Here is a 10120-nt window from a genome sequence, read left to right as displayed (position 1 = left end):
AAGAAAGCAGAGATGGACAAAGGGAAAGACCTGTAGATATGTAAGGACAGTAAAGCAGGGAAAGTATTTGGAAAATGACAAATAGTCCACTTTGGGTAGAGTGTTTGGGAATAATAAAAAACAAAGCTGAGAAAGTCGAGTCAGACTGTTTTCGAATTGGTAAATGGCAAAACCAGTCCTATGCTTAAGGATTAACCTGACAGCGGTTGGCAGAAGTAAATGCTAGAGGGTAGAGATGGGAGGCAGAAGACCAATTAAGAAGTTATTGCAATAGACCAGGTGGGTGGCAATGAGGACCTCAGCCAGCAAAGTGGCAGTGGAAAGAGACAGCCCATTAGTCAAAATTTTAAACCAGTACTGTAAGTTGCTATTGACCCAGTTCTCCAAGGTAACATGCCATCCCAGGTGAAAATTATTAAAAAGGAGCACTAGTTTGAATAAAGCTTTCCCAACTTAAGAGAATGAAGAATAAGTGAGCCCAGACCCACGTTGAGCTTAGCACCATCACTAACCTCCAGGCCTTATACTTTCACCAAGGCATTCAGCCAATTGTGGAAAAGAAATATACACAGGAGACTCAAGAAACATCTTTTTAATACAGTATCTATTTGTCTTCCTTCTGTCAAACCCTGAGCTGACCCCTTTTTCCCCAGGCTGCCTGGGGAGGTACAGGAAAAGGAACATACAGGGCAGACAAGACACGGGAGAAAGAACTATGGGAGGTGGAAACGGCTCCTTCACATGGCGAAGAGGATGAGAAAGGCCACCATCAGGCAAAAGAGTCCCATGGCTTCCGAGAGGGCAAAGCCCAGAATGGCGTAGGAGAATAGCTGTTGCTTCAGAGAAGGGTTCCTGGGAGAAGGGGAGGAGAAAAGACTGAATCTCTAGTCCGCACAAAGGAAAGGACAATCATTAAAGGTGGACTCAGGGAGAATCCATCTCAAGCTCACATCTCACTTAATGAGATGACAACATCATGCCCCAATTCTTGCTCTGATACACCAAGGGCTCTACAGAGATGAATAAAGGGAGTGGACAATCCAAAATTCTGTAACACAGCCCAGGTACAAACACTACTGCCTCTACTGGATCACCCACATCTTCCTCATAACTTAAGACTCCTGGGTCTGGACACAACTATCCAGGGCTCAACCAGAATGGAAGAGGTATCTGGAGTGGCAGGGCCTATCAGACCAGTGTTTCCAAACTGTAAGCAGCAGAACCCCAAAATACAAAATGCATAAATCTAAAGTGTAATTGTAAAAAAAGTGGGGGATTTGAAAGTCTTGTTTGATTGGTTTCCCCTTCATTCTCTAAGACAGTCTCTGGGGTATAGCCTCAGAACCCTAGGGCTTTATGTAAAACAATGAGAAAAACACTGTTCTTGTGGACAATGGAGCCAGAGGGACAAATAACTTCTCTCATTTCAAAATAGTCAAAAGATTTTGGGATACAAATGGTCTGTGAGGTTTAGATGATATGATTAAAAAATGGCATAAAGGATTCCCAACTTTGGAAGTCAGTATATAATTTCTATTTCCCTTACTCTGTCACCTCTGGAAGCCTTGATGGATAAGCTAAAGCAATGCCAGCTTTTAAAAGAATTGTGGACACAGAAGTTTCTTATTTCATACAAATCCTTAAAAATAACCTTATTTCCCCAAGAACATTAAAAGAACTTGCAGGTCTCTAGAGGATTAATTTAGTTCTAACAGTGAATTGCCCAGAGTTGGTGGGGACCAAATAGTCCCAAGCATCAGGGAGCCATGGGGCTGGATGCAGAGGCAGTTTTCCCAGGAGTGATGGGGGAATTCCCAGGGATGGGGACAAATGGCAGCGAAGCCACTATGCTGACTGAAGCTCTAGACTGGGGGGAGGGTGGGGGAACGGGATGGGGACGATACTTTTTCTGTAAAGGGCCAGACAGCAAATATTTTACGCTTTGTGGGTCACATATGGTCTCTGTTACCTTTTTATTTTCACGACCCTTTAAAAATGTAAAACCTTTCTTAGCTCAACTATACAAAACCAGGCTGTGGCCCAGATATGGACATCCTGCCTTAGTTTGCTGACTCCTACTCTAAACCAAAGCTGTCCAATAGAACTTTCCAAAATGGCAGCCACTAGTCACGTGTGGCCACTGAGCTACATTAAAAGTTACAAAATTTAAGTCTGTGTACTTTCAGTTAATTAAAATTTACATTCAAACAGCAATAGGTGGCTAGTGGCTACCGTATAGGATAGTGCAGCTCTAGAACCCCGCCTCTGCCCAGACCTTTGGAAACATATCAGAGAGCAAATGGTGGGCCCATCTTACCTGGCATAACCAATGATGAGGCTCCCAAACACAGTCCCAATTCCTGCCCCAGAGCCAGCCACCCCTACTGTGGCAGCCCCAGCTCCAATGAACTTGGCGGCTGTGTCAATGTCCCTTGAAATGACACTGGTTTGGAAACTGCGGCTAGGAATAAGTGAGGTGGTCAGGGGACGTGGGGCTGCCAAGCTGCTGTGGCTCTGTGAAGAAGTAGGTAGAAAATTTTTAGGAAACCCTTTTTTCGCTTTGGAAACTTGTGTACCATTTAAGTCCTTATGCTATCAAATCCCACTGCTTCGCCCCCATACAGAAAATCTTTTAACTCCCTGGAAAACTCCCTAAAATGCTGCCAAGCAGAACTTTTAAATGCAAGAGGTGGACGTCAAATACCTTCAAGATTCAGGTATGATCTAGAAATGTTAAGACTGAAGCCCTAGCCTGTTCTTGATGCCTTGAGAAGATCATCTTCCTGGGACTAAACACTCCCAACTCAAGTCAGTACAGTAAGTCAAGTAATGGCAGTTATCAGTAGCACACACGGACATGCGCTGCCAGTGGCAGAAGCTGGAACATTAGGGTACCATATATGGAGTCCTCAGCACTCCCCCTACTGGTTCTGTCAGGTAACCCTCCCCATCCAACCCCCACCCCTCCCCCTCCCCCACAGGCCCAATTCCACTTATTACGAACCTCATCTGTCAGTGTCTCTGGTCGCTTCAGCACCACTGCAGACAGTGATCGGTTCAATAGTGGAGAGGTTCTCCTGATCTAGTGGGAATAACACAAGGCCAAGAAAGTCAAGGAAGGCTGTGGAGAGGAGTTTTAGAACCACGCCCAATTGTTACTCAGATGCCCCATTCATTTGCTAGAACTCAGAATCTCAAGAGAATCTGGAATTATTCTTTTACTTTTAAGCAAATTCTAGATTCAAGAACGGCACCATTTCTCTTGCTTCCTAGGCTTCTCCACTGATTTAAGGGAAGAAAGTCTACTTCCTTTTGGAAGGAATTACCTACCCTTGCTATTCCCTTTTACAGGCCTTGAGAACGGGAAGAAATTTAAGCCTCAGAAGCATTTACTTCGCTCAGCAAAAAATCTATACATATACTGGTAATGGCCAGCCCATTAGAAGGAAGCCAATGACTGGAACATCTTTCCCTGAACACACCCTTCTGGAAAATAGGCACAAAAATCCATGCTGAAAATTTACCCCATCCTGGTAGCCTTTTCTGACTAACTCCAAGCCAGTGTCTCCAAAGCAGACAACATGGTGGTTAACAGCCAGGGCTTTAGACAAATATAACTAGATTCAAATCTTATCTCTGTATCAGCTCTGTGATCTTAGGACAAGTCACTTAAATCTTTCTAAGTCTGCTTTCTCATCTATCAAATGGGAATAACATAGCTCAGGCTTGATTTGAGGAATAAATAAGATTATGTACACAAACTGGTAAACTCAGTGCCAGGCACAGTAAGTGTTCAATAAATAATAGCTACTAACAGCATCACTCCTTTTCACTTACGAGTGAATGAACCAATTGCCTCCACTATCTAATAATTTGTAATTTCTTCCATGCTGTTGCTTCTGAGTCATATATTTTCCCAATGTGTGTTTTAGCTTCCCACCCAAATTTAAGCTTCCAGAAGGAACTCGCAGCTATGGCTCTCTGACACTCAGGACAAGATCCTGTAAACAGTGCATATCCAGTCCAACTTAGGAAATTTAACTCATGTTTACCATTTCTGGTGGGGTTCCAGTTTACAAGAACACAGAGTTTCAGTCTAGAAATAACCTGATCTTAGCCTAGGTTCTCATTTATACTCTTCTTCTAATATAGTTGGATGAGAGGAATTAACTGGCCTTCATGGGACACAAGGCAGGGAATGCCTGGGAAGCATTCATTCTCTCCTCTCAGGCTAGCACAGCAAAGGGCCCAGCTGTGAAGAATAAGGTCGGAGAAGGAAAAGACAAGATGCTTCTCCTTAAAAACTTTCCTGGAAAAGACAGGTACTCACCAAGGAGGAGGTGGAGATGAACTTGGCGCAAGCGTACATTTTCAGGTGCTGAAGGGCCGTGGCAGGAGAGCTGCAATTACAGAAGCAGCATTGTCAATATTGTCCTTGCTTACCAAAGGACATCCTTATTAGCAGAAAAGGTGCTCTGGAAAATTTAAATGGCCCAGAGAGCAGTGACTGACCTCAAGTGTCAGCAGAGATGGAATTAGAACCCTGAAGTCAGGATTTCCTCCACACAGCTTCTAAGATTTCCTTATAATCAAGTGACTTCTCCTGGTCTGAACAAGAAGCCCCTTGGTCCCAGCTTTAAGACCTGCTATCCCAGAGTTCCGTGGTGGCACAGTGGTTAAGAATTCTCCTGCCAATGCAGGGGACACAGGTTCAAGCCCTGGTCCGGGAAGATCCCACATGCCGCTGAGCAACTAAGCCCGTGCACTAAGCAACTAAGCCCTACTGAGCCTGTGCTCTAGAGCCCGCGAGCCACAACTACTGAGCCCGTGTGCCACAACTACTGAAGCCCGTGCACCTAGAGCCCGTGCTCTGCAACAGAAAAGCCACTGCAATGAGAAGCCCGTGCACCACAACAAAGTGTAGCATCCGCTCGCCACAACTAGACAAAGCCTGCACGCCCCGCGAGGACCCAATGCAGCCAAAAATAAATTAATTAATTAAAAGAGAGAGAGAGAGAGAGAGAGAGAGAGAGAGAGAAAAGACCTGTTATCCCTTTCCATAGCCTCATGCTGCGGTTGTCAGATGAATTTCCCCAGTATCTTTTGCCTAAGTTTCCCTCAGTCTCTTACTCAAAAGAAACTCTTCTCAAGGCTTCATTGGGCCTCAAAATGTTGCCCTTTAAAGACTCTTGGGGGAATTCCCTGGCGGTCCAGTAGTCAGGACTCTGAGCTTCCACCGCAGGGGGCACGGGTTCAATTGCTGGTCAGGGAACTAAGATCCCGAATGCCATGAGCTGCGGCCAAAAAAAAAAAAAAAAAAAAAAAAGAAAACTTAAAAAACGTGTACTCTTGGGTCCCACCTTAGACTTTAGACTTTCCAGGTCAAGATCTCTGGGAATAAGGCCCAAGTACCCTCTATTTCAATGAAGCTTCTCAAATGATTCTTAGGTACATAGCATGTTCTTAAAAACAGTCTTGAAACTATGGTAGTGGTACAGCCAGGACTTGAACTCTTCTCACTCTTTTTTTTTTTCTCTGCTCACTCTTAATGCTTTCTAATATGCTACAGGTTGAAACACTCAGTGATTACTTAGGCCTGTTAAATGACACTTCCTTGAATGAGCTGGACTAATACTTTCCCAGATTACACTTCTGAATGCAGAATCTTAGTTACTTTTATATTACCGGATGTCTTCAACTCTTGTCCTGTCTAGAACTCTGATTTCTGCCCATACCCTAACTCTAACCCAATTGTGCTGCCAGACTATTCAGGTTTTCTTGGGTCAAAAATCCAAAATTTCTTTAAAGCTTTAAAAAAGGGAAGACTTTTTTCCCCAAGGCAACAAAACCTCAATATCATCATTTGTAAAATGTAGTTCTTAGGCGGATTAAATGAAATAACGTATGGAAAGTGCCTGATGTGGCACTGAAGGGAGCCTGCATGAAGTGGCGACCCCTCCACTGGCCACCTAACCTTGGCCAAGTCTGCACTTGTTAACCAATATCACCTTGGGCAACAGCACTACCCAGATTCATGGGTTTCCTCCTCAGTGTAGATGGGCCAAGGAGTTACAGGGCTGCTACTTAACCATTCCCTTTCTTAACCTTCTTTCCCTCTCGTGGGCAGAGTCCGGGGACTCTCGGTAAACCCTTGACAGGAAAGCTGGCCGGCTGGTACTACCCCATGCTGGCCCCACCCCTTTTCAGACCTCCTGCCTCTAACGGAAAACCTCAGTGTCAGCCCACGACTTGTGCTTTTCCCAACTTCACCGCAGTGGAAGGAAAAGAACGGCGCTGAGAGACAATCAGTGGTTCCAAGGAAACCGGCCTCTTTTCTGCTATCGCTCTCCCAGGCCACAGTCTGACTGGAGGGGGCGTTTTGGCTGTTCTGTTCATTTCTACCACTTTCAAGGTTTACTTTTTAAATCGAGAGGTGCTGACTAGAGGGGGTGGTGTCTTGAGACGATCCACAATCTCCATTGTTCGGCACCTGAAGTCCTGGGGCCAAAAATCTAGAGGTTTCGGAATAAGAAAGGCACGAATCAGGATGTGAAGAGAAAGCAGAGATAGGAGAGGAGAGTTTGGGGGTTGGGACAGCTCTGAAAGGACAAGAGAATGAGAAAAGAGCGTTTGTAAAGGATGAGTCGGGACAGGTGAAATGAGCACCCCGGCATTTGACTTTCGCCAGCTCCAAGCCACGCTCCCCCAACCCACGAGACATCCAAGATGGCGCCAGGCCCGCGCGGTTGGAGGTCACAGGCACGCGGAAGGGGCAGCCCTAAAGCACGGGGATACGGAGGGTAAGGGAGGGCGTGAGAACCCGGGTGGGAGCATGCAAGGTAAGGCTCTCAGAGCATTGGCGCGAGGTGGGGCGCCTCGGGCGCGCGCGTGCGCGGCGCGAGGCGGGAGCGAGGGCCCAAGGCCTTACCTGCTCCCAGGGCCGAGAAGACAAGAGAGAGGCGTGGAGAGGGCGGGAATAGCGAAAGGAAGGCTGTGCTCATGCGCGGCCCGGACCAACGAGTCGCTCTGCCAAGGATAGAGTGATTGCAAAGTTGAGGGTCGGCCCAGGCGCCAACAGCGCCGCCTGCCAGCTCTGTGGCGACATTCGGCCAGTCATTCCACCTGGCGTTTGAGAGGAGAAACTGCAGGCGGAGCCGACCGTGTGCAGAAATGAGGGCACTCCGCAGTGTAAGCCGATCCGTAACGTGGCCTGCGGTTTGCTCTGCACGGTATTTGGGATCTTGGATTTGCTTCCCTTTTTCAAGCATGCGCAGTCACATTAAAAAAACAAAACACAAATAAACAAAACTACCCAGAATTTTGGTGTTAAATAGCATGCAATCAAGATTGGGGTTCAGTGTCCAAAATGTATCAGGAGGAAAATGAAGTCACGGGATTCCTTCTGTTGCCGCGGACCCTGGCTTTATGGATGGGAAACCCGTTCAACGGGCGAATAGTCAGCAAAATGCCCCAGCTGCCTCTTGTGGTTTCGCCTTTATTTCCCTCTCCTTCTTTCTTATTCTAGTGATCAGCTAGGAGAAAACCAGCATCAGCGAACGAGAAGATACGGGCTAAAGATGATTAGGACTCAAGCGCCCTGACCCTAAGCCTTCTTTCCTGAGTCATGAGACAGTCAAGGAATAATGGGCATCAGTGAACTGAGGTGAGGTTGCGAGATCACGTCAAGCATGCCTGTGCCTCCGCCCAGGTTTTATTTACACGAGTTGAGAGAAGCAGCCCCCACAGGAGGTGCTCTTATGGAGGCCCCTCGGCTTCTCCCTCGTGTCCTTTTGCTCGTCCTTTCCCCAATGGGAGGAAGTAGGGGGCTTCCTGGCCCTCACCTCTTATTCTTGGCTGCTTTATCTCCCACATAGGGTCTGACCGGCCCCTTTGGAGAGAGGTCGGTACCCACGTCCCCTCATGTCCAAACCTCGGCCGTCCAGGCATCGTATTTGAACGCAGCACAAGAAAGACGGGGAAAGCTCACCAAACCCCCATAAAAAATAAAAAATAAAAAGAAGGCTGTGGCTGTAAATAAAGCCAAATCCGCCACCCTCTGAGGGGCCGTTTGTCCTCCCCTCCTTGTCCCCGTCCTTCCCGCCGCCCCCTCCCGGCTCCCGGGCCCCGCGGCGCCCCGGCCCCGAGCTCCTCCATTTAATCGGATTTGGGAGAAGGGGAGGATAAATCACGGCAGCAGCTTTACGGTCCCGGAGGAGAGGCGAGCTGCAGCCAGGCACACCCCGGCCGGCGATAAAAACCGCCGCTGAAAGCCCACGGAGCAATTTCCCGGGACCCCGAGCGACGCCATTACAGGAATGTAATTTTGCCCGGATGAGGCCCCGAGTTTAATTATCCTCGCGGAGGAATTTCAATGCGGCCAATCCATCTTGCAGGCGGGCGGCAGAGGGATTTATATGGGCCTGTTATTTCACACCGATCCTCCATCTGCATTTTTATGGCCCTGAACTCCTGAAAGGGAGGGGAAGGAGTGGGGAGAAATCGGAGAAGCAGGCGAGGAGAGACGGGTGGGAGACTTCCCGCCTTTCCTAAATCCACGATCCCAGGCCGATGAGGATTCTCACTGGTTCCCCTGAAATGCCCAGATCTCCCTCCAGTTGTTGACTTGGGGTGGGGTTGGGGGTAGGTGAGGAATGGAGCTGGGATCCTTGGGAGTCAATCAACAGGTATTTACCAAGTACCAAGCGGTGCCAGGCACAGGGTAAGATGCTCAGACGAGAACGGAAAGACAGACTAGCAAGAATATCTCCTCAAGTCCCCAGACACCCCCACCCCGCCCACACTGAATTCCTTTTAGCTCTCGGCTTCATATCCTCCGAGGCAAAAAGTCCACAGTTCTTAAGAGGCACCACCACCAACCGGTTGTTGCAGCTGTTTATTGCGACAATTTAGACCACGCTCAGATATCGCTAACAATCCAAAGGAGAATTGGAGAAGGGGCCCGTGGCACAGTCGGCAATGCTTATTTCTCCCTTACCTCCCTGCAGTGGTGGGCTTTGGATTCACATACCTGGTTTCCCAAATCGCTGTGTGACCTTGGGCAAGCTTTTTAATCCCTCTATATCGATCTTCTTTTATGTAAGTTGGGAATAATAATAGTGCCTACTCTGCAGCGAATATTGGGATAATATACGTGAAGCTTTTAGCAAGGGGCTTGGAACTCAGGAAGAGTTCAATAAATGCTAGTAATAGTAATAATAATAGTTTTTTGGTTGGTAGTGGTAGTAGTGTTATAGTTGGGAGCTTTGCAGCTCAATTCTGCTCTGCTCCCTAGAGACTTTATTGCAAGCTTCTTGCAATGATAGCTCCTGAAAGAGACTCAACTATCACTTACTGAACTTTTTTACCTACGTAAATCACACAAAAGAAGTTATTTGACCGGTTAGTGGGTGGAGATCTGTGGGGAGGACTGAGAATCCTGGGGACTGTTGCTACCAGGTTCGAAAATAGAAATTAAATCGGTAGGCATGAGACTACAGAAAGTGGTTGGAGGCATGTGTGGAGGGGTGAATTTGAAGACAACAAAATATGATCCAAGAGAGCATTAGCTAAGGGTCTAGGGATCTTCTTAACTAAGGGCTTGGGAAAGGGTCCTTCCTTCACTTCACTGAGGGAAAACTGGGGTCCAGGAAGGAAAGGGTGTGGAGCCAGAACTATCCTTTCCAATCAATCCCTTTCTTTTCCTACCAGACCATGTAACAAGGTTGGCCTGATTGGCCAGTTTTCCTAATGACTGTTAGTGGCAGATTCTGACTGGGTAGCAGCCTCCCTGCGCGGTGATGAAGAAATGAGATTGATCTTTTCTTTCTTAGGATTGGTTAACAACCCTGGGGGTGGGGGTGGGCAGAGACTCATTTTAATTGACTGGATAGGCTAGGAGGGAGGTCCAGCACCTCTCATGTAGAAATTCTGAGAGTTCTTTTCCACAAAGGTCACCAAGAAAGAGTCTTGATTGGCTTATGCATGTTTGTCTTTGGACTAGAAACACAATAGCTTAGAGAAGAAAAATCAAGAGAATCATGCAGGCAGGCTACAGTTCAATTTGAAACCCAAACAGAGAGAGGGATTCACAGAGAAACAGAAGAGTGATAAAAAGAGGGAG

General features: G+C 47.3%; 1 protein-coding gene across 5 annotated transcripts; it reads right to left on the bottom strand.

Annotated features, from left to right (window-relative positions):
* Window positions 1-577: 577 nt before the first annotated feature.
* Window positions 578-6987, bottom strand: ATP5MC2 (ATP synthase membrane subunit c locus 2). 5 transcript variants are annotated; one of them, XM_060166027.1, is made up of 6 exons: window positions 6929-6945; window positions 4513-4688; window positions 4331-4400; window positions 3005-3082; window positions 2318-2514; window positions 578-852 (listed from the first exon to the last, which is right to left on the bottom strand). In XM_060166027.1, exons 3-6 carry the CDS (start codon window positions 4367-4369, stop codon window positions 738-740), a joined length of 429 nt encoding a protein of 142 aa, XP_060022010.1. In that variant the 5' UTR covers window positions 4370-4400; window positions 4513-4688; window positions 6929-6945; the 3' UTR covers window positions 578-737. The 5 variants fall into 5 exon arrangements, with proteins under 5 accessions (XP_060022010.1, XP_060022009.1, XP_060022011.1 ...); XM_060166026.1 differs by lacking the exon at window positions 6929-6945 and adding an exon at window positions 5131-5282; XM_060166028.1 differs by lacking the exon at window positions 4513-4688 and having other exon boundaries at window positions 6929-6987.
* Between the last annotated feature and the right edge of the window lie 3133 nt (window positions 6988-10120).

The sequence above is a fragment of the Lagenorhynchus albirostris genome, chromosome 11 (genome assembly GCF_949774975.1).
Source record: "Lagenorhynchus albirostris chromosome 11, mLagAlb1.1, whole genome shotgun sequence".
NCBI classification, from domain to species: Eukaryota; Metazoa; Chordata; class Mammalia; order Artiodactyla; family Delphinidae; genus Lagenorhynchus; species Lagenorhynchus albirostris.
The sequence above is the reverse complement of the archived record's forward strand: the minus strand, read 5'-3'. Positions and strand labels throughout refer to the sequence as shown.